The 24,923-nt window shown below is 41.6% G+C and overlaps 1 protein-coding gene across 1 annotated transcript in view; it reads left to right on the top strand.

The window, feature by feature from the left end:
• The window catches only part of MRPS5 (mitochondrial ribosomal protein S5), a 114,088-nt gene that overhangs the window by 71,333 nt on the left and 17,832 nt on the right, over positions 1 to 24,923 (top strand). Inside the window, exons 6-9 of the mRNA XM_006027957.3 lie at positions 15,784 to 15,874; positions 18,077 to 18,123; positions 19,543 to 19,600; positions 22,828 to 22,890. Coding sequence (XP_006028019.1) covers positions 15,784 to 15,874; positions 18,077 to 18,123; positions 19,543 to 19,600; positions 22,828 to 22,890 — 259 coding nt within the window. The remainder of the gene's footprint in view (positions 1 to 15,783; positions 15,875 to 18,076; positions 18,124 to 19,542; positions 19,601 to 22,827; positions 22,891 to 24,923) is intronic.

Here is a 24,923-nt window from a genome sequence, read left to right as displayed (position 1 = left end):
CAGAAGCATCATTAAATTGGGGTGTCTGTTGAAATAAATTAACAAAGTACACTTTGTAAAGTAGATGTTTTTTATTATTTTGTTGACTGCATGCTACTTTGCAAAACACAGTAATCAGTCACTACAGAAAATTAAGAGAAGTTCCTTTATGACGGTCTCTCATATAGATATATCCTGTCCTGTACAGAAATATACACCAATTTGCCTTGCTGCTGCTTTGTATTTTCTGAATGAAGTCCTTCCTTTTTTCCTCCTAAGTTTGTAAATAGGAAGTAATATTTTGATATTCAAAATGTATTGCAAGGTCGAGAATGTTTGCAGTGTTTCCTTTTATGCTAACAGAATCAACTTATCCTTCAGGCGTCAGTACATTTAAGCTAAATTGCTGTTTAAGGTAAAGGTTACTGGTTTCTCAGTCTTCGTCAAATATGTCTAGCTTCCTAGCAACGTTCATAAGTATTTATGTAATCAATAGTATGGGAAACTAAATTTCATCAGATTAATTTTTTATATAATTATAAATCTCAAAATAAAAAATTAGTTTCCTGGTTAATAGAAAAAAACTGGATCAGATCCTAACTTGTGATTCGTAATTAATTTGTATGTAAATTTGCTAAATGGTCAACTATACTAGCATGGCCAAAGATCTCTGAGGCAGTAGGGTCAGGCTCTACTCTGCTATATCTGTCAAAACCCAAATTCAGTAAGTGAAACTAAGTATATCTAGAATTGCTTAAATGCAGTGGTGTAAAATTTCGTCCAGCATCCAGGGATTATGTAGTGTTTTCTGAACCAATCTTAGCATTTAGTTGCAGAATTCATGACTGTTGTGTAAATAAGAGAGAATAAAATAATGGAATGGAAGGTTAAATCACAGATGATTTGATATTTTGATAAATTAATCATTTCACATTTTTACGTAGCATCCTCTGTAATTGCTATCATGAAATTGCTGCTGTATCTGTGTATAGGCTTCTAAGAAGACTTTTAAAAATGGTGCAGAGAAAACTGACCATGATCATCTGATCCAGTGTTAACCTAGCACAGCCATAAGACCTCATTTAATAATATATGCATGATGATGGTGAGTGTGTTTAAATTTCAATTAAGCAATCGGGAAATGTCATGATTAGTCCCATTCACTTTTCATGCACATTTGATTCAGAAATCTAATTGAATCCACAAGTCTCATGTATTCTCCTGGATTAAAATAAATATTTTCAGCAGGTACATTTTAAAACGCTTTAAAACCAGCACAGCTGTGAATATTTCTGTTTAGTTTTATAGTACAGAAATATTGTTTGAGATGCTGTTGGAGTTTGAAGCGTCCATCATACTAAAGGGATGAGCAGTTTCTCTTATAAACAAGTCAAAATTAAATCAAACAAAAGCATAGAGCTGGTGACTTAGAGTTTGGAAAAATCCACCAATTAATTATAAGGTTTTTTTTAGCTGAGGAGGCTTTTGGAATAGACCAGAGAAATGTTTTTGTTAGGCCTATGCGAGTAGGAAAGCATTCATTCGGATTTGGAATCGGCTGATTTGGAGAAGAGTGATTTGATTTGAATTGCTGTCCTGAAACAATTCCGCCAAATCCGCTTCAGAAGATTCAGCACCGATTCGGTGATTCAGATCAGCCTGGGAGAGGCAGGCACAGCTGGGCGGCTTCAAGTTCTCCCACAGCTCTTCTGGCTGTGCTGCCTTTCCCTGGCGTCTCCCCCTCCCTCCCCCTGGGCGGGGGGAGCTGTGGGAGAAGCCCCAACCCCATGACTGCCCTGCCCGACCCCATCCCTCGCACAGCCCCAGCCTAGTCCCAGTGCTTTAAAAACAAAAAACAAAAAACCTGCCCCAGCATCCTGGCTCTTAAAAAAAAAAAAAAAAAAACCCTGCACTCACTGGCTGCAGCAGCGACTGGGGCCTCTGGGCACTCGTGGCAGATCCTCCCCTGCACAGTGAACTCTGGCTGACTGCTGGAGCCACCCCAGCTCCAGGCAGCGTGCAGTGCCCTGCCGAGCCAAGCTACATCCACGCCATGCGTGCCTCTGGCTGTGCCTGCCTCTTCCCTAGCCGGAGGAGCCTTGGGAGCTATGCCCTACTGCCGCTTGCCCAGCAGTGTGGGGAGAGCGGGGGGCGGATGCAGGCGCGGCTCGTTCTGGGCGGCTGCATCAGCACTAGGAGCCGGGGCTCTGCTCTGCCGCCGCTTGCCAACCAGTGCAGAATACAGGCATGGCAGTGCTGGGAGCAGGGGCTCTGCCCTGCTGCCAATTGCCCCCTTTCACCTGGAGCGAGCCATGCCCACATCACACCCTCCTCCCTTCCACACACCCCCCCCCCATCTTGCCCCAGCTGGGCAAGCAACAGTAAGGCAGAGCCCCTGCTCCCAGTGCTTCTGCGCTTACATCCTGCGCACCCCCCCCACCTCCCTGCCTGAGTAACGTGCTCTCCCACCCTGACTGTGCAGCTTGTTCCAGTCCAGATCCCTCCCTCTCCCAACCCCAGCCGACTTACCAGCTGGAGGCAGCTCTCAGCTGCCTGTTTAGTCTGTGGCTGAATCTTTTTCCAAAGTTTTTTTTTCAACTGATTCAGAGCTTTTACTTGGTGTCCTGGTTTGATTTGGATTCAGAGATTTGGTCCCCGATTTAGGCCAAATCTCCTCCAAATCAAATCAGTTACCAAAGCTTCTCACAGCCCTAGTTTTTTATCATCGTGCAATGAAAATATGTGAATTGCAGCTTATTTGCATACTATATGCATATTGGTTAAAATGTTTAATTGAGGTTTCACCTTGAAAGTTTGATTACATTAAGTATATCTCATATGAATATATCATCCTGTATTCTGTAATCACTGAAAGACAATAATGTCAATACATAATGTATTATACAATTTTTTACGTCTAAATTTATTTATATGTGGCTAACTTAGACTTGACATTATAAAAAATTGTTACTGCTTAAAGTCTTAAGTATAGGAAATTAATTTTTTTTATCTATAATTTAAAATTGCCAACAGCTGTTTCAGTTTTACATCTCTGACATTACATTACTGTTTTAACCCCCATTTGGTTGTTGAGGAAAGCGGTGCTGAGAGTGGCAGGCATAACTTTTCAAAACCAGCATCTGATTCTATATTCTGGTAAGAAATGTCTTGGGCCTATTTTCTGGGCATCCTCCCAACTAACACCCCCTTCTGACTTCAGTCAGACTTGTTGAACCTTCAGCATCTCTGAAAACCTCAGCCCTCTCTCTGGGTGACAGCCAACGTGTTGCAGATGGGGAAAAGCATAACTTGTGACTTTCAACCCTATTCCTAATTCACAAAACCATCCATCTTCCCACTCAATTACCAGAGAGAAAATTAGAACCTGTAAGTTTAGAGATGAAGACACTTTGTATTTGAAGTGAACTTTGCAGTTGAGTTGGAGTTGAGATCTCTCCAGGCACAGGAATCTGTAATGAGAGTGCTCACAGTCTCTCTTTACTGGGTTTTTTTCTGTTGTACTGACATATCAGCACTATGGGATTTCCATTCCTCTTTCTTCACTAAGAAAAAATCAGTGAAAATAAGTGTGCAAAAGTTCCCCAATATTGATTCTACAGAAAATACCAGATAGCCAAGACTTTTAGTTTGGTAGTTCACATGTGAACTAACTTGATCGATTAAAACACATTATTGTGTTTTGTAGAGTTACAAAAAGAGTTGTACACATTTTATCGTAATAGAAGCTGTGTGTCCTAAGGCAGTTGCTTAATTTAGCCTTTGTACATAAATTGGTAGTCTTCTGAATCCAATATTTCGACTTGCTGAGGAGGGCTTTAAACTAGGCAAGCCCAGAGGACTGGGGGTAGATTCCACTACTGAGCATAAATCCTCTGGCCGAGGATTAAAAAGAGGTCATTCCCACATGGTCAAAAAGAGGGAAAGGGGCCAAGAGATCCGCTTGGCTCAATGGGGACATTAGAGAACTTCTCAAAAAGAAAAAAGAAGCGTACATGAAATGGAAAAACGGTGCAGCATTTAGAGAGGAGTACATTCATATGGCCAGGGTCTACAGGTACGAGACAAGGAAAGCAAGGCACGAATAGCGATCAAGCTGGCAACTGAATTAAAAGACAACAAAAGTCCTATTGGTACATAGGGTGCAAGAAAAAAATCAAGCTCTACTGTTGGACCCCTAGTGAATATGGAGGGGCAGTGCACAGTTGATTCCTCGCAAAAAGGCAGCACTCCTAAATACTTAGTTCACATCTGTATTCTTGAAATCAGATGGGAACTCATCAGCTGTCCAGAGGTCCTGATAATATGAGAAAGACAGCAATCCACATAAAATCGGTCCCAAACAGGTGAAAATACTCTTAGAACATTTGGACGTGTTCAAGTCTGCTGGGCCAGATGACCTGCATCCAAGAGTCCTGAAAGAACTGGCCAACCTTATAGCAGTGCCTCTAGCAAGGCTGTTCAAAGAGTCATGGAATTCAGAAGTGGTCCCAAACGACTGGAAGAGGGCTAACGTGGTACCCTTCTTTAAGAAAGGGAAGAGGGATGACCCTGGCAACTATATACCAGTCAGTTTGACTTTGGTCCTGGGAAAAATCTTCGAAAAAATTGTCGAGACCATCAACCGCAAGCTCGTAACTGGTGGAGTATTAAGAAATAACCAGCACAGCTTTGCCAAGGGGAGGTCATGCCTAACAAACCTGGTGTCCTTCTATGACCAGGTAATCAGCTGGATATGGGATATGCAGTTGATATAGTCTACCTAGTCATCAGCAAGGCCTTTGATAATGTGTCCCATAGGATTCTCTCAATTAAGTTGGAGGGTACAGGACTAGACCAGTCTACAGTGAGGTGGGTTGGCAACTGGCTCAGAGGCCGATCCCAGCAAGTTGTAACTGATGGAATGGCCTCATCCTGGAGGGCTGTCTTGAGTGGTGTCCCCCAGGGATAATGCTTGGGCCCATGCTCTTTAAGATCTTTATCAATGACTTGGATGAGGGAGTGGAAAGCACAGTGATTAAGTTTATGGATGATACCAAGCTGTGGGGAAATATGGACACATCTAAGGACAGGGTAATGATTCAGAATGACCTTGACAGTTTGGGCCTATGAGCTCAATCCAATCAGATGAGGTTCAGTAGGGACAAGTGCTGGGTCCCTCATTTGAGTAGGAAGAACCCTCATCATAACTATACAATGGATGGTGTCCACTGCCTGACGGTGCATCTGGAAGGACTTGGGGGTGGCAGTCGACCAGAAGATGAATATGAGCTGGTGCAATGTAGTCACCAGCAGGGCAAATAGAACTCCAACGTGTATCAGGTGATGCGTTGCCAGTAGATCCAGGGAGGTGCTCCTCCCCCTCTCTTCAGCATTGGTGAGGCCACAGCTGGAGTACTGCTTCCACTTTTGGGCACCACACTTCAAGAAGGATATGGATAAGCACAAAAGAGTACAGAGAAGGGGCCACCCATATGATCTGGGGCCTGGAGGATAGGTCCTATGAGGAGAGACTCCGGGAACTGGGTTTGTTCAGTCTGAGTAAGAGAAGAGCGGGAGGCGACTTGATCGCCACCTACAAGTATGTTAGGGGCGAACACCAAGGGGAGCAACTTTTCAGAAAGGCAACTCTTGGGAGGATGAGGTCCAATGGGCACATGCTAGTTGAGGAAAAATTTAGGCTGGACATAAAAAATTGTTTCCTGTAAGGGTATCTAGAATCTGGAACACACTTCCAGCAGAAGTGATGCAGTCGCCATCCCTGGAGGTGTTTAAAAGGAGGTTGGACAACACCTCCTTGAGCCCACGGCAGGGGACTGGACTCGATGATCTTACCGGTCCCGTCCAGTCCTACTATTCTATGATTCTATGACTTCCTCTTTCTTGCTGTGAGAAAACTACCTGAGGACTCTTTGTACAGGGTGGTGTAATCAATAAATCATGTCCCACTTGTGGTTTTTCTCCTTGTTGGACTTCCTCAGGGCAGATTTCTGAGGGCAGCAGCATGAATTTGTGGTCTAAAAGACAACTGCTTTATGAATGAAGAAAAGCAACCCCATCCTGAACGGCTGGTGCAGACTCGGCAATGAGAGATGTCTAGCTATTGGTATCCCTTGTGTCTCATTTCCTAATAACTACTTCTTAGTGTATGTTGTGGCATCCCTCGTATAAGAGGAGCCTATGCCATGGTGATGTGCCTTAGTGATGTTCTGCCTTGTTCCTTAGCTCTTTTTGTCCATATGCCCTATAGTATTAGGAACCACCTCTAACCTCACTGACCCCTAATTTAACAAGGTCCCTTAGAAAAGTAAAAAACACACTAAGGTAGACTAACTGGATAGGCTGAACTGTGGGTTAAAAAGAAATAAAACACTAGTGAGATTTCCCTTCTGGACCCGTAATTAGTTGGAGTCAGCGAAGCTTATCGCTGCCTAGCGGCTGCTCACCTTTTGGCTGGGTGGGAAGTTGGCTGCCAGAATGAAGAGGGAAGAAATTAGCATCTTCTTTTTTTCAACCTCAGCGCACACACAGCTGAACCCATAAATGCCTTCTGTGTGCCTGCTTAATTTTACTTGAATAAGAAAAAAGCTATAAGCAGCTTGGTGATGTATAATTTTATTACATGAATTTGCACAGAGAAACGTAAGACTTTATTTTGTAGAGGAATGTTGTCAGCAACAGAAGCTGCTGATATCCAGAGACAGCTACAAGACCAAGTAGGTAATTATGATCCCATAATTTATATAATAACGAGTATGGGATTTGGAATAAACAAGCCTTGTTAGTATTCATACTTTAAATAGATAAAATATATACCGATATTTTTGTATTCCCTTTTAATTTTTTTTGACCTTGTAGAGCTATTTTGTATTATGATCAAGACAAGTAACAGAAAGGACTTAATGCGGCTAGGGAGCTCAAAAGTTGCTGTTTTTGTCTTCCATCTGACGTGTTTTTATCAGCAGGTGTGTCGACATTGAATACACAATTTTGAGAGAACCTTTTATAAACAAAGATGCTGAGGCACTCTCATTGGTATTTTATGAACAATAAAATCTACGGTTAACTTACAAAAATATTAATTAATGTGCTCAGTAGCTGCAAGAAAATAGCAATACTCAGAGGTAGTTCCATTTAAACCAGCCTTTTTCTCTTTTCCTGGTTTTCCCTAATGTGAAATAAGGTACAAGCCCTCTAGGACTTTGGACAATCTTATAATCAGCACTGAGGCTTCCACAAAGGAAAATTAGCCTAGCCAGTTTTAAGGGATTGGTTTGAGAGTCACACAAGGGTTTTATTTTGTTTTGTTTTTCCTGTTCCTTTTTCTAGACTTTCGTTGTTATTTGCACCTTGGCTTCTCTATGCCTCACTTCCCAGTTGCCAAATTATGACATTTCTATCATTCAGGTGTTAGGAGGCTTCTTCCATTCCTGTCTAAGACCTGTGATTCTAAAACAGAAGCATTATAGAAACAGAAAGTGATGGTGGTAATGTAAGTGTAATGAAATATCTGGTGATTAGTAGCTGCAGTTGTGCTTGACAGGTTATGCGGATCATTGTTATCCTTTCAATTACAAGTCTTCATATCATTATCACAGATACTAAAATTATTTTTTCTTGCTTCTTTTTTCCTATACTTGGGCTCTTTTTGTGATCCCTGTGGCCAGTGGTGTAACAAGCCGATCTGGTGCCCAGGGTATAAACCCTGCGGGGGGCACAGTTCCAAGAGTGTGGGCCAAGTGGGGTTTGGGGACTGGGACAACAAGGAGCAATTGTAGTCATGTTGGGAACTTCTAAACATTCCTTGGCTGAGTTGCTGCTACCATCACCACCATATGAGCTGTCTGCTCTGGCTGTTGCTCTTAAAGCAGCACCAAACAGGGACATTTTTAAACCTCCTAGCACGTGTATGCTGCTAGGACACAGACTCTGCAGGCGTGGAGGGTGATTCTGGCGTGTCTCCTTACTTGGTGCCTGGACTGGATGCCCTCTAATCCACCCCTAGTTACATTACTGCTGTGGCATTGAGTAACAGTAACATGTAAGGGTGTTCTATGTTACTGTACTGCGTGGGTATGTTGTTTTACTATGATCATAATTAGAAAGTAAGAGTTGCTAATATTTAAGGACTTAAATCTCATCACTTGAGGTGAGTACCCTTTTGGATCTTGCACAGAGGCAGAGGAAAACTCTGTAAGAAACCACAGTGTTGGAACACACAAGGCTCTGCCAAGGACCGATTGATTGTTTTGCCTAGCATTGCACTTGCTTCCTGCCAGTTTTAGAAAATTAAGTGTCTTGGTCACCATCCCTTGTGTTTTATGTGTTTGCATTTTCATTGCCTGTCTTTAGTGAATGTCAGGTTATTTCAGGAATTTTATACAAGCAAGACTGCATGTAGTCTCTGAACAGGGGATGCTAGAGACCAGGACTCCTGAGACTGTTATAACCTTTTCAACATGTCAGAGTCTTTTTAGAAATTAAATGATATGTTCAGAAAGCTATATAAGAACCAGAGGACTGGAATGGTTACTGGTCACTGAGTTCAGTCCCTTGGTATGGCAGGCTGTATGTCTATAATCCCTTCATTGTCCTTTATCTTAAAGAGGTATTTTTCTCCCTGGGGTTTATCTGTCTGGGGTAGTTACAGATGGCCTTAATTTGCTCTGTCTGTCTTTGCTAAACCAACCAAAATTCTATGAGTAGATGTCTGTATTGCTTCCGTAGAAATTTTGGGGACCCCACTTTTGAGTTCACCTCATCCAGCCATTCCCATTCTGCACATGCCAAACCTTAAGCCTACTCCCAGGCCAGCTGCTCCTCAGTGTCTACATTGTGCTCAAAAGTGACGGAGGGGAGGCTGATGCCCTTAGCTGCTTTTTTGCTTCATTTCTAGGTCTGGCATGTGCAGACCTGGAATGGGAGCAGGTAGATTAGGTATGTTAGAGAGTATGGCTCCTGAGCCTTCTATCAAAACAGGGCAGACACACCCTCAAAGTAGAGTCATAACAGGGCAGCACCTGCTGCCTTATTGCCAGTGGTAACATGGCCAGCCTTCAGTTGTGGCAATGGCTATTGCACCCTGCCAGCTGACAGTTATGACAGTGGCTATTTTTGCAGCCTTACAAAGGTGGAGCTTGGAGCTTCTGCCTTGGTTCCCTCTCCTGCTCTCTCTTCCCCAGTTATGCTACTACCTCAAAGAACTTGCTACACATGACCTTTCCCCTTGTGATCACCCAGTCCAAGTTTTATTTTCTATGACCATTTTTTCTAGAATATCCTCATCTACCTGCCAACCCCAAACCTAAAATAGCATCTCTTTTGTTGGCGTAGTGACTGATGGAGAAACTTCTTAGCAATTGAATACAGAATGTCTGGGTCCTACCATTATCATTTTTCTCCAGTTCGAGGGAAATTAGTCTGCCATAATGACCCAACTTCCAGTAGTTTTTCACTCTTCTAATGTTGCACAGATTTCTAATGTTGCCACTGCTTTCCTACTGCCAAATTTCCAAACCCCATCGGCCATGCACACTGGATCAGGTTGGCATGCAGAGTGAGGGCAGCAAGCCCATATATATATATGAGTGAGTGGGGTTGCAGTGTTGTTGTAGTTATGATGGTCCGAGAAATCTCACGAGGCAAGGCTTTTTTTGTAATATCTTTTATTTTATGCAAAGATAGGGAAGAAAGTAAACAGCCTAGGGTAGTGGAAGAACAGGTTAGGGATTACTTAGAGAAGCTAGATGCTTTCAAGTCAACAGGACCAGATGGGATGCACTCTGGAATACTGAAGGAATTGACTCTGAAATTACCTCAGCCATTGTCAAACATAGCCTGCGGGAAATATCCATCCTGCAGAGCTGCTCCACCTAGTCTGCTGGACAGACTACTGGACAAGCAACAGCAAGCTACTGGAAGGTGTGGGGAGGAGGGGTGTAACTGGAAGTAGCTTGCTGCAGAATCTGGGGTCTCTAGGCCTTGGTGGACATGGCTGTTGGCAGCACAAAAGTGAGTAAGGGCTGTGCTGCCAGTCTTGCTGCAGCCACTGATGACCCTGCTGTTCCTGCCACAACCCATAATCCTTGCGGTATAGATCTGCCCTGGAGTATGGGGTGAGTTTGACACACTTGATGTATTCCAAAAGTTGTCCTGAAGCAAGATATAGTCAATTCTAATATCTCCTGCTACTGAATCAAAAAACACCCGTGGAGGCAAATATTTTATGTAGCACACCAGTTGACCAGGGTTGTAGGAGACTTGATGGCTTGTACAGTATTCATCCACATTAATGGACTAGCTGTTTTCTTGAACAATGACATAACCTGAGGCTATGTCCTAAAATAAAGTTGCCTTACCAAAAGGTATAGGAGTTTATGTACCATTTTAAGCATCTCATTTTTGCAGCTCGTCATCATGTCACCAGTTCAGGGGGAACAACGAGACAGACTTACCACATGTCCTGTCCCTACAACATGCCGCACCCTCTGCCTAGCTTGCATTCATTTCAATATAATTTCTAACACAACTTCATTACCAAAATTTGCCTTTGGGGAGATGTATTGTTGCTGTAGTTACAAATCTTTGGGTGAATTCCTGTTCTGTTGTTGATGCTTTCTATAGAGAAGGGAAGGCAAATTTGGGTATTCCTCAGCTATAATTTTTGTCATCTAATAGAAGCAGTGGCATATTAATATTTGCCCAGAAAAGGACAGTTTATGGAGAATTGATGATAAATTTATGATGATTCTTTTGCAGTAGATTTCATGCTGTTCATAATAGTACTACATATCAGAAATGTATCTTCAGATGTCATGCATTTGACAGGCAATAGTGTTTTTACACATGTCCTACAAGCCCTGTTAAATCCACCCATATGGAAATGCTACTATTCCAGTATCTATCACACTGGAGTCATTTTGCTTCCTCTGTCAGCACCCCTCTCAGATATGTTGTCTAAAAAGGAGCAGAAGCACTGCCCCATGAGTAATGAAGTGCAGAGGACAGGGGCAGAGAAGAGGGAAGGATGCTGCCTCATTCTTTTACTTCAGGAGTCGGTATTCCAAAAAATGCATGGTTGTACATCTCATGTTGTAGTATTGGATATGTGACACAAGAATCAGCTCATGCTATGTCTTGAGAATACCATCTTATGGATTCTTAAACTGTATGAAAGGAAAAGCCAAGGATAATCTAAGAGTGATGTTGTGACTGATAGTCCAGAAATTATGGATTCCCAAGCATAGTCATTTTGGCTTAGAATCTCAATGTATCTTCCACTGCCTTGCCCAGGGGTGAGGTTCAATAGGCATATGTCTAGAATACTAACAGTAGGTGTTTTCAACCTTTTTGGATCAGTGTACCCCCTGACAGCTGGACATGGAGCAGTGTACTCCCGGCGACTGGATGTGGAGTGGAGAGGGTGGTGTGCGGCCAAACGTGGAGTGGTCAGACGAGCTTCCCCTGTCCCTCGTGTCTAGCTGAGTGGGTGGCACCTGTGTGGCAGCATAGGATGGTGCATGGCGGTACTCCGTTCCCACCCACCCGTATGTACTGCCTAGGGCCTTCTCAGGTACCCCACAAGGGTACGTGTACCCCCCAGTGACAGCCCCTGTAATACAGAAATAGGACCTGAACCTCCAGGGGGTTGGACTAGGTGACCCTTGAAGTCCTTTCTAACCCTATAATTCTATGACCCCTGTGCATATTACATTGTTAGAAGGGCAAGAGCTTAGCATTGTGTGGGGATTTTTAAAAAAATGTATAATACAACAAAGCACAGTATGAGTGTTTATCTTGTATGAATGACATAATAAACATTGGCACTTCTTCTTTAGGCTACAACCTCCCTATTTGCACTCCCATTACAGCATTTTAAAACTCTTGCTTTTCTTTCCTCTTTTGAGAGATGTTAGATACGCTTTTGTTTTGTGTTTCAAAGAGATGATCTGTTTTCTTCCAATTCTCAAAAGAAAACTGAATCTAAATTTTTAGCACTGGATCATGGATAGAATGGGAACAGTCAAATCAAGGTAGGCTGTGATTAAGGTTGAACTTGTGCCTGTTTACACATTTAAAAAACTGCATAAATATGAATTAAATTTAAATATAATAACTAGGGGTGATCTTGACTTCAAGAGAGACTAAAAAGGCTAGTACTCTTCAGTTTGGGGAAAAAAAAGGCCAAGCGGGGGATATGATAAAGGTCTGGAAGACCATGAAGGATAGAGACAAGGGAACAGAGAACTGTTGTTCACCAAGTCCCAGAACAGTAGAATGCTAAGCTCTTGCCCTTCTAACAATGTAATATGCACAGGGGTCATAGAATTATAGGGTTAGAAAGGACTTCAAGGGTCACACACTGAAATTAAAAGGTCACAGGTTTAAAATGAGAAACCAGAGAAATTACTTTTTTATGCCACGTGCACTTAACTTGTGAAGTTCGTTGCCACAGGTGTTGGAGGCAGTTAGCATAGCCAAGTTCAAAACGGGATTGAATAAATTAATGGATGAGATATCTATTAATAGCTATTGAACAGAATGATTAAAGGAGATGTTCCCTCTGGAATCTCTAAACCAATAATGGTGGATGTCATGGAGGGCATTGAGTAGGAGATGGATCACTTTTAGATCAGGGTAGAGCCAGGATTTTCCAAAGCTGGATGTGAGGACAACAGCATCCACTGCAGGGGTGGCTGCATCCGTGTGCTCCCAGCCTCATTGCCCTTTACCCCCTCCCACCACAGGTGCAGTGCTCTGGGAGCCTCCAGAAATTCTTTTCAAGCCCCTAATGCAGGCGAAAATCCCCCCTGCCTTCCCCTTCATGCTCAGAGGCAAGTCCCCCTCCCTTTCTTCCCCCCTCTGCCTTTCCCAGACCTGCTGCTGCTGCTTTCCCTGCTGTCCCAGGGGGTGGGGGAAGCATGAGAGGTGCTTGTTCCTGCCTTGGCCAGACTGCACAGGGCATGGGATCAGCTGTGGACAGGGATTGGACAGCAGCAGGAGGATGGGCTGGGGGGTTCCCTCTCCCCATGCCTGCTCCAGGGACCTGGGCAGGGAGGAGGAAATGACTCCTACCACACTGTTGCCACTGTGTTCATCACCAGTTGAGCCCAGCACCTGTGCAGCCTGGTTGGGGTGGGTGGAAGGAAGTTGGCAGCTTCTCCTACCCCCAGGACAGCAGGAAAAATGAGAGCAACAGATGAGAGAAGGGGAGGGGAAGGGATGTGCCTCTGAGCACTAAAGGCATAGGTGGTGGGTTGTGGCCCAGAAGTGGGTCTCAGGAATTTATGAAAGGGTCGTGAACAACCTGTAAAAATGGATCAACAAACTTTAAAAATGGATTCTCCTTTAAAGGAGAAAAATGCGGGAAACCGCAGCTTTTCTCCTTGCAGGCAGGCAGAGTTCCAGCCTGCAAGGGGCTGCTTGGAGCCCCACACACCCTCGCCCTACCCCACACACTGGGGGGCTGGGGCCGGGGGCAGCAAGATGGGAGTGAGGGGCACTGGGTTGAGACTGGCCATCCATGTTTACAACTGGGTCCTGGTCCAAAAGAGGTTGAGAAACACAACTCTATAACATCTACTTCTGCCACTGTCAGAGATGGGACACTAGGCTAAATTGATCATTGGTTTGACCAAGGATGGCACTTCTTAGATTCTCATTTTAATCAACTTTTTAACTGTGCTGTTTTTAAAAGCAACAAGCTGTTAATTACCTATTAATTAATTCTGTTGCATTCTAATGATATGTTCTCAGCTGTATACTTTAATCCCAAAGCAGGGAGGAAAATACTGATGAACAGGCTGAAAAAAAAATTGTTCTTTGATTTAATAAGGCACCAAGGGTTGGGGGAGGAATCTAAGGACACTGATGTTCTAACAGTCTTAGCTTGAATGGCCTTTGCAGAGTTTGAAGAGAGATGTGATAGCTGTGATCGTGATGGGTGACTGAACACATTTTCTATCAGAGCTGCTCAGAGACAGCTGACAAATGCAGTTTTCATAATATTTCTTCTTGAGTAGTCAATCTCATGTGTCATCATTGCCCCCTCCTGGCTGAGAGAGACTAATATTCAGTGTAATCCATAAATCCCAGGGTTGGGTTTTTTTTTTTAAATATGCACCCTAATTTCAATATGTGTGTGCATTGAGAACATTGAAGAAATGCACACAGAGCAAAAGTAATAATTTTTAGATGCTGCTTAAAAAAACAGCTTTCATTCGGTTTCATTCCCCTTTTATTGTTCCAGGGTTTCTTTCTAATATCAGGCTTCCTGCATGACATCAGTATCTCAAGTTAGCTAGTTAGCTGCCTGACTGCCAGATGGAAGTTAGAGGGAAGAAGACTAATATAGGCTGTGAGGAAGGCTTAACATTTATGAAGATCTGTCTCTGGAATGTGGTTTCTTCCAACCCCTAATAACTATGAAACTATTTGTGTCTTGAATTTAATAACATAAATATTATAAACTAAGGGTGTGACTTTCAGAAGTATTTGTTAGCCTATTACCGTTAAACTGGAGGGAGTGTTACTGTGAACTTGAGTGGGAAGAGTCAGGCTAACATAAATTGCTTTCTGAAAATCCTACCTGCAGTATAAATTGGTACTAGACTGACTTCTTGAAGAGCTAGTATAATTACTAAAATTATGTATGCATGTATTAATTGTGCATGCTTAATATCACTGTTAGTATAGTACTTTCTGGAAGGATAGGTATGGTTCCTTTAAGCTGTGCATTAGTACAGTTTTTTGTCCTTTACAAAAAGGCCCATTGGGGGAAATTAACTGGAAGGAAAATTAATTTATTCAGTGGTAATGATGAGGTGCCAATATTTATAAAATTAGGGAATAATGGTAGGTCTTTTGAATATAAACCTTCATATTACAAGACATTCCATCTCTCCTAGTCTTTGTCTAATACCCCATTTTAAATGAGGGAAACTTGGGAACAGCATAATTAAATGACTTGCTCAAGGTCATAAACAATGTTAGTGGCAGTCAGGATCTGAAACCAGAACTCTCAATTTCCATTGCAGCAATGTAACAACAAAGCCATCTTTCCCCAAGTACTTTTGTGACCAGTAACTGGTTGTCTCACTTTTCTCTTTGACGGAGCTATATAGTTTTTCTTTTAATATTTTTTTTCCTGGAAATTAAATTACCTTCTAATTTCCTTCTTTTTTTTTTTTTTTTCCTTTTTCTGTACTTGCCTTCAGATGTGGTTTTAGCAGTCACTGTCTTAATGACTGGAGATAAAAAATCAGTGTTTTCTGCTCCCTGAAAGCAGATTTAGTTCCCATTCTTTTGCAAATGATGCAAAATAATAACCTGCCCTGAGCAATTAAATGAGAGCTTCTAAAAAGTCAAAATCTGAAGTCGGGAAACTAGATGTTAACATCTTTGTTTTCTTTAATTTTATTTCTTTTTTTCTTCCATGGTAGTTCTACAATGTGGTGATTGAGTTTGTATACAAAGCTGATTGTATTACAGAATGTGTGTGCATTACGTTACTAAACAGTACAGAAGAAGCCAAAGAGAAAAGGTTCTCTTTGGTATAATGAAAGTGTGCTGCAGTGCAAATGTATAGTGTTGACAATTTTTCAGTTGTCTTTAAATACACATACCTTAAAGTCAGTATTCTGTTTCAAGTAATAAGTATTCATTCAAAAAAGGCAGCATATGTCTCAGTCTTTTAAAAAAAAGTCAAATTGCAAAAGACATTAATGATTTGTAATAAAAGGCATTTAGACTGTGTCATGCTAAAATGCCTTTCTTTTTCCCTTCCAGCTGAAAAGCGTAGCTTGTATGACAGGAAGAGAAGGGCGGAAAAGATCTGTGAGTGCCCTTGTGGCTGTTGGAAATGGAAATGGGGCTGCAGGTAAGAGCAGTTGATAAAAGGTGTGTGGTTGCTTGGAAGAGGGAAGCATGACAAATAATATAGAGCCATACTGTTGATCTGCCTTTTTTTTTAATTAATAAACTGGGGCTGGGGTTTTTTTGTGTGTGTTTTTCTTTTTTTTTTTACTGGAGACTAAGACACAGAAAATAATATAGAAAGGGGAAGAGAATTTCTGTTGTAATTGATAATTCAGGAAATAAAACCTCATCAGGGACATCCATCATCCATGTTCTTGTATGTAAAGCAAAGTAGCAAAGACTGAAATATAATATCCAGTTATAACAGTAACTTTTATTTAATTCCTGTGCAACAGGGTCAGTATTACTGGCATACATACAAAACAGGTTACTTTATTTTACAAATTTCTTTACATACCGTTTTTTCTTCTGTATAGCATGTTATTTATGATTAAAAGCCAACAAGGCAAATAATTTAGTTTTGGGTTGGTCATTAAGACAATTAAACAAATGAGGAAAGGTGGCAACCTAATGTGAGCTGCTCTTTCTTATTTTGAAAATTATGCACGTTTTGTTACTGTATGCCATAGATGTAGGAATGGGCATTTATGCTTTTGTTACTTATTACTCAGCTAGAAATAACTTTCTGAACTGTGTGTGCTTGGGGAGGGGATGTTCTCACCTTCTACCTCAACATGATCTGTCCCAATTGGGTTGAAATGTAATGCATAGCTTACTAATAATCTTCTCAGCGAGTTCGAGTTATCCTGATTTAAAAAAAAAGATTTTGAATTTATTTTAGGTTGAGTCTATGAAACACATTGTAAGCTACCTTCATGCCCACAGTTCTTTCAGTATTCTCTGTTACTTAATGGATTGACTCACTAAAACAGTCAGGTATATGGCAGCATTCCTTCAAATAGTGTATCTGCTGGAATGTAATTGTAACATAAAATACTTCAGATGAAACCCTAGCCTCTTTGAAGTCTGTGTTAAAACTCAGTGACTTCAGTTATGCAAAATTTCACTGTTAACATTTTCTTCCATGAAGAGGTCTCTTCCACATGGAAAACAAATACAGCCTATTAGAGAAACAGTGAGACTAACTTTTAAAAAGTTTTGAATGATGCCAAAAGTAAATTGGGAAAAGTAGAGAAACACCAGACGGTAAAGGGTTTACAATATTGACAGGACAGTTGCATTTGCAGATTTCCCAGCACAAGAATAGCCAGTAGGTCATGCATGGTTCACTTAATTTTCTGCATGAGAGAGATTAACTTTTAGAAGTTTGATAAATCTGCATAAGTAGGAGGGGAGGAGTCTTTCTTCAAAGGAAACACTAATGGTCATGGTCAGAAGAGACTCCAGTTGATCATAGCTCTACTTTACCAAGCAAGAAAGGTGGAGTTTAATGTATCATGTCTTCCAGGCTAAGTACAGTCAGTCAAAAGCCCTGAGGCTGAATTGATCCAATCTTTGCAGGTTAGTCTAAGCTGCATAGATTGAACTGGTAAGGAAGTGAACAGATGCTCACTTTGATTCTGAAAATGCAGCCACATGCCTACAGTGGCCCAGGCCAGAAGTCAGGGGGCACTAGAGCACACCTCCCTGCTTGGCTGGAGCAGACAGCTAGGGCCAAGCTAGCCCACCTACCCTGGTGGGGAGGGAAGGAGTTTGCAGAGGGGGTGCAAAGCGTTGTGGGATGCTGTGGGACTGTGAGTTAACTTGAATCTGGAGGGGATCTGATACAGAAGTTCAATAAACCAATTTCAGTTAAATCAGTTATTACATCCATTGAGGTTTATCTTAAACTGGTTTCAGCTGTTTTGAAAGAAGTTTATGTACACCAGGGATAGGCAACGTTTTTTGGCCAGGGTGCCGAAAAAACCACAATGTCTACCTTGGAAGGTGCCGGAGTGCTGACATGCCAGAGCCCGGAGCAGCTGTTTGCAGCCTCCCAGCTGCAGCTGGTCCACAGGGCCCAGTCTGCTTGCAGCAGGGCTTGCAGCCTCCCAGCCGCCTGCTGGGACCAGCCTGGTTTCTGTGTCTGGCAGCACCTGCCTAGAGCCCGGGCTGGCAGTGGTGTGCCGAGCAAAATGGCCTTGCGTGCCCTGCTCGGCACGCATGCTGGGGGTTGCTGACCCCTGATGTACACTGAACTTCTGTTGTGTTACATATTTGAACAGAATATTTCTTTTTAATAAAACATCTGCTTGTCTTACAGGTTTTGCATTGGGGAAAGCAAAAGACAGAATGGTAGCTTTAAGAAAGGTATGTACTTTAAAAAAAGTAAATACAGGCAGTCCTTGACTTACAACATTTCAAGTTGCAATGTTTTGCACTTACAACGTTTATAAATTGACACCCTGTTTCAACTTTATGATGTCAGTTTCAACTTTACAATGCTTGATCTGATGTGACGCCACGCCAGCGAACAAGTTCGCTGTGTCGCTCATCTCCCTGGAAAACATCTGTCTACATTTCCTTGGACGCTTTATTTAAGAAAGCAGACAAGACTCCAGAAGAACCTGCAGCCAAGACTCCTGAGAAGACTGCAGCCAAGAACTCTTCAAAAAGTCCAACCAAGAGCCTTTCAAAAAGTCCAGCAAAGTCACCTCAAAGACGTCCTTCCAAATCAACATGATTGCTATTTACAATATAAATACATTCATGTAGCTATATTACTCATCTAATGATTGATCGAGTAGAAAATTCTGGTGTGTTTTTGGTGAAAATAGGGTATCGGGCCTTGTTTCATAAACCGATCCCCCATTTATAACATTTTCTTATGAGGAAAATTCGTTCAGTTACAACGTTTCAACTTAAGACACAGTTTTCAGGAACCAATTATGTTGTAAATCCAAAGACTGCCTGTATCATATGTAGTGTAGGTTATCAGATAGAGAAATGTTTTAAAAAATTAATCTCTGGAACATGGTGTTAGTACAGTTTTGTCTGCATGCAAAATACAGTTGCTGAGAGAATTTTAAGGCAGCTGTCCTAAAATTACCTGTTTCATATGAACTTTATTTCCTATAACATGTATTTTGAAAACATTCATAAACAAGGATAGCTCTTGTAATTTTTGTATCCATTTTTTCTAGTGATTTCATTTCAAAACTGTATCTTTGAAAGGGGGAAATAAAACTTTCTTCTCATTGCTTTTTTTTGTAAGGGTTTGGCCAAAGGTTTCTGGTGAGAGGAAGGGATAGCAGGAGGGTGCCATATTTATTGCTAAAACCACCTTTTTGTTTCTTTAAGGAAGTGTGTGTGTGTAGTTCTGCGTCATAGTTCAGCTCTTCTAATGATCAGATACTCCATCCTGCATAGGTTTCAGGGTTTTTTGATTTACAGCTATCCAACGTCTCCTCTAAGTTCAGAATGACACTTGCTGTTTTGATAAATCTAGCCCAGATGTCGCAATGCCCAACTCGGTTGTTAGCTAAGTGATGATGATGAAAATAAAACTTGATACCACTTTTACCTGGATAAGCAAAATATTTATGATGTTTATTTGTAAATTTTTTTGTTGATTTGAAATTTTGGATTCAGTACGTCTTCTAGATGGACTAGTATTAGAAAGCGTTATTGCTGGGTTTTGTTTTTGGATGAAAAAAGGTGGATTTCAGGTACTTCAGTAAAAATAAGCTTAACATTTAAGACAAAATATTTTGCTAATTTCTTTTCTAGGCAAAGAACCAGGCAATTCACTATTTACACTATATAGAACGATACCAGGACCATACAAGTAAGTATTACGTATTTTCTGGACTTCCTCTTTAAAAGTTTTAAATTGGTATTGGAAACACCAGCTTATATCCAGCTAGACAAAATCAACAAAGTTAACTAAAATGTTTATTATGTGAATCCATTACATTATAATTCCACTTAGTTTGCTGAAGAAATGGACAATATATCTTAAATCTTAGCCCCAGCCTATTCTGGCTAGACATTTATAGTACAAAGCAGTTCCTTACTGATTGCTATGCAAAAGAAGTCTCTATCTTAAAAGAATATGTTCTTTACCCTTTATTTTTATTCAGTCTTGAATAAACAATTACAAAAAGACTAATGAAGATAAGTCATGTTGCAGTTTCATAATACAGGGCACTGTTCCCTAAACACTAAAAGAGCTATTTCCTTTCACTGTCTCTCCCTCCCATAGAAATACATAGAAGATGAGGATTAGATCTTATTTCACCACTGGGACATCCATGCTTCTTTCTCAGATTCCTAGAGGAGCCTTAGTGTGGGACTCCAGCCTTGGAGTACCCCTTGAAGCCAGCCCAGACATAGCTGTTAGAGAAGCTGAGCCCCATGGCTCCTTGGATTCTGAGACCTGGCCTGCCTAGTTATGTAAGCCCCTCTCCCCTCGGGAACTATCTTCTGGCTTATCCCCCTTCAAGGGGATGGAGTGCACCTGAAGTTACATGCAGTAAAGCAGGGAGTGCTTCTAAAACAAAAACAGAATTTATTAGTCAACAGCAATACAGCAAGCCACAATGCCTAGGCTAACTCCCCAGCAGAATCCCAGACAGGTAAACAACCTCTGCTGTTCCTTCTCAAGAATCTGTCTCCTCTTGTCCTGCCTTTGTCTTTCCTTTGTCTCTAAGACTAGAAACAGACATCATCAAATGTACCAGATCATCTGTGCCATGATGTGTTCTAGCACAACCAATCCACCTCATTGGGTGAAACACACGTTGCCTATTGTCCTGTCCATTGATGCTGCAGGATAATGGGCATCGTGTTCTCCCAGGGCTTGAGGAGCACCCTGGGAACTCCTGGGCAGGATTAGGCTTCTCAGCCCCTGAAAGCACCTGCCTGGCATTCCCTGCTTCCCCAGATGTGTCCCCAGAGATCTTGGGGTCACATCTGGGTAAGTGGATGAAACCTGACCTGCCTCATTTACCCGAACGTGTCCTTGGAGATCTCAGGGACACATCTGGGTAAGTGGGGAAAGCTGGGCAGGGGCTTCAAGGACTTGAGGGATCTGATTCTGCCCAGGAATTCCCAGTGTGTGCAGAATTGGGGCCCTGCAAGCCCCCAGAACAGGCACCTGGCAAGTGAGGGCAGCTCAGGGCTGCCTGCACTCTCCAACCATAAGCAAATAGATGTCTGCTGCAATAAAGCAACACAAATTATTACTACCTTTCATCACAGCCACAAATGTGGGCATTTGGAGTGTGACCAAATTTTTTATTTCACTTTGGGCCACCATAAAAATTTTTATAGTGACAGAAAGGCAACCAGAGGTGACATCTGTTTCCACCCTGGCAGTCTCCTTTTCCGGCCTGTCCTCTCTTGCTCTGAATTCTTTGCCTGGTGTCAGAAAAAGCAGTCTTTCAAGATGGTGGAGTTTGAATCCATTGGGGCTTTAGTGTCAACATAGACAAGTTGGTTCATTGTTTGTTTAATATCCCATTTACCCCTTAGCAGAGCACTTAGGCAGATCCTCACATAAACACATTTAACCCAGAAATATTTAAACTGTACTATATCCAAAACATCAACCACCTCCCTAAGAAGACCATACTTGCAACCGTGGATGTCACCAGCCTGTACACTAACATCCCACAGCTGCTCTAATTAAAACATCCAACGCATCTTGTGTATCAGCATTCCCACGCTTAAAAATGGTGGTGGGGGTGCTTTAAAGCTTATTTGAAGAGCTTGAGATACAGTGCCCCCATCACCATTTTTAAGCACAGAGATGCTGGAGGCTGCTGGAGCACATGGTAATTACCGTGCTCCAGCAGACTTGATTCATTGAGTCTGTTCTGATGTGCTGTAATTACAGTGCGTCAGAGTAGCCTTGCTGCTTGAGTATAGGTACCCTTAGATACTAGTGTAGTATCTTCTAGTGCTGTTATACTAAGTCTGTGCCAGACAGTCTGTGCGCCTTTACATTAGAATATACAATACTCGTGTCTTTACGTTAGCATAAGCAACGTACAGAGTGACCCATTCTTATAAAGTAAATCCTACAGATCATATATAAAGAAGTATTCATTATAGTGAAAATGTTGTATATTGTCATCTTAACCTATTCTTGCAGTAACTGTTTGTTCTTTCAGTTCTGTCAGTTGAAGAATGTACATAGTACATGAGCTAAAAAAATCATTGAAATATGTATCTTCTACAAGACACAGAGATTTATAATAAAACATATTGGAGTACTTTGACAATGAAAATATAGTATATAAATAAAAGTTTATGCAATCTGACGTGTTTATGTAGACTGTCCTAATGGATATGAGCAATGGACCACTACTGATTGCACATACAACTTTCATGTTTGCATTTCCTCATTTGCTATGCAGCCATAATTTTTATGACGTTCATTTTTTCTCAATAAACTAAAACTATGGAAGCCGCCTTTTGAACGTATTCCATGGTCAGTCTCGGACCTTGCAAAAAATCAGTTTTTAGTGCCCTGTAGAGTAGTACAGGGCTCTTCTGTTGAGCCATCATAACTTGAGTTGCTGCATTACTCTGTAGTTAATTCAGATGTACACAGCTAGTTCCAAACAAGAAATACAGGGGATAGTTCTGTTATCTTTCTGAAGTAGAGTTCACTAGGTGCTGGGGCAGTGGATGTTCTGTAGGAAAATCCTAAATTTGGAAGGAAATCTAAGCATAAAGACTTTGTCATTTAAATTACCAAACCTCAATAAGGAGGTAAGTTTGTACGACGTTAGCTTTGTTCAAACCAAGTGGGATCATTATCTACTTATTAATTCTCTTTATTTGCCAAAAGTTGTTTGATACTGTCTGTGTAATAGTTCAGGACTATTTGCAGAGTTATCTTAATAATTTTTTTAAATGTACCTGCGTGCCTTTCTCTTTCAAATTTCAAAAGAAGATAAAACTAGTTTCATTTTAGGACTAGGGACAAGGAATGTATTCCTTATACAGGCTGAACTGAATCATTCCTATGGAGAATTTTACTGTAACACTTTTTTTTTTTTTCAGTTTATCATGACATTACGACAACTTTTAAAAAAACAACCATCCAGATGAAAAAAAAACACAAAGGTAACTAAAAGGCTTCCAAGTAGTATTCTCCAGATAATTAATATTCCTTGGATAAAGGTAAAACCTGTATACTAACATGAACCACTTTTGGTGCAATTTCTTCATAATAATACAGTCTGATATTAGTCCATGATGTTTTGCTAGCAGTAGGCAGTCCGTTACATTAAAAATACCAGTCTTTGCTAAGTCCTTATTGCACAGTTTAATTAGTACTGTCTGTGGTCCCATTTGTTGCTATTTATTCCTTGGCTATTTCTGCCTCTTCCTCCCTTGCGCCTCCAGTCACTGTCTCCCCAAATATCACTGTGATCATTCTGTTACATCTTTATTATCCCCACATTCTTCAGCATCTCCTCCAAACTATTTAGCTTGAAAGAGTTGTACTCATAGTGGCTAGAATTTTGGCATATTTTCTACCAGGAGTTGATTTAAAAATGAACAGACCATTAGAACTAATTCAAGCAATATACACCATTTTACTCGCACATATACATACCATAACCATATAGTTTAAGCACTAGTAACAGTTGCTCCCAGGTTATTTGTTTTTTCTAAATCTTCATGATTGGGTATGGTGATAGTGGTACACCTGAGAAAATGGAGCATGCTGGAGAGCAGAAATCCCCACATACCTCTTTGTTTTCCTGGTTTCAGCAGGGGAGGGGATTGTTGTAGAGCAGGGGTGGGCAGAGGCCGGCCCATTTCCCAGCAGCCCCTGCCCACATGGCCTGTCTCCATGTGATGGTGGAAGGCTGGGGTTTTGCCTTGGAGACTGGCCCCAGCTGCACTGGCAGACAAGCAAGGAAATGCCTGCTTTCAACTCTGTCATACCATGCTCTGGAAGTGATACCAACTACTCATAATTATTCCAGTGTCTCTTCATCTCCTATGGTTCACCAACAGGCTGGCAGGCTTTCTAAATAGGCAGATTGTCCAAATAAAAAGGTCCAGCATAGAGCTGATAGGCCTTTGTTGGGAGAGTTTTTTGTTTCAAAGGACGTATGACCTAAGGTTCATACCAGATGCCTGCTTTCTGGAGTGATAGTAAGAACATGTATTTTCTCTTGCAGATCTTTCTTCCAGTTCCCCTGATCCTCCAATGATAGCTTAACTCAAATGAGATTAGTCATGATCATTCTCATCACTCCCTACCAACCAGTGCATGTTTGAGTGACAGAAGAGCCTCTTGTCGAGTTCCTAGACCTGACTGCATAGTATCATAGTCACATATTCTATCCAGACCTAGAGTCTTTGCTTCTGACTGCCTGGATGTCAGCTGGTTAAGTACCAAGTATCATGGCTTTTGGCAGGGAATGTGCTTGAGCTCTGGGCTGCTGCAGCTAGGATGATTCATATAACTGAAGTCAGGTGATTTAAAATAAACTTGGATATTGCAATAGTGTACTGCAGTCTCACAGGGTAGACGCACCTGTTTAAAGGTTACACAACAGCCTTCTGTTTGCCTATAGAGTTATTTGTGGTCTTCTCTTGCCTGCTGATCAACATCCATAAGTTGTCCACTACTGAAAGAACCTGCTCTTGCTTGAGACCTCAGTGCTTTTTGAAACCTCAACCCATGTTCATCCTGGGTCATCTCAGAGTTCTGACCAAGTAAATCAGTGGAATTGCTTATCTTTCTGAAAGCTCCCCTCTACATTAGAAGAAAAAAGGTTGTACTTGATGGCCTTTCCCAGAGCCCCACTTCATTATATCTACCGAACCAAGCCATTACATCTATGTCCATGTTTGTTCCTGGTGGTAGCTGTCTGTTCCAAAAGTCAGGCTGTTTCATTACAAAAATCATCCAAGTGGATGACCTATTATATCTTGCTGTGTTACCATAGCTTATATACATCTCCCCTGCCATTGGAGCTTGAGCCACATTGTCAGTCACCTTCTGTAAGGTGCAGATTGGTTAATATCCTCCAGATTATTATGGAAAGCAAAAAATGGATTTAGCTACTGGGGAGGTGCCAGATTTAGGAAAGCAATGCTGAAGTCACTGTTCAGCTGGTGCAGTTATAGTTTATTGT

The sequence above is a fragment of the Alligator sinensis genome, unplaced genomic scaffold (genome assembly GCF_000455745.1).
Source record: "Alligator sinensis unplaced genomic scaffold, ASM45574v1 scaffold239_2, whole genome shotgun sequence".
Classification (NCBI taxonomy): Eukaryota; Metazoa; Chordata; order Crocodylia; family Alligatoridae; genus Alligator; species Alligator sinensis.
This window is presented reverse-complemented; position numbering and strand designations above follow the sequence as displayed.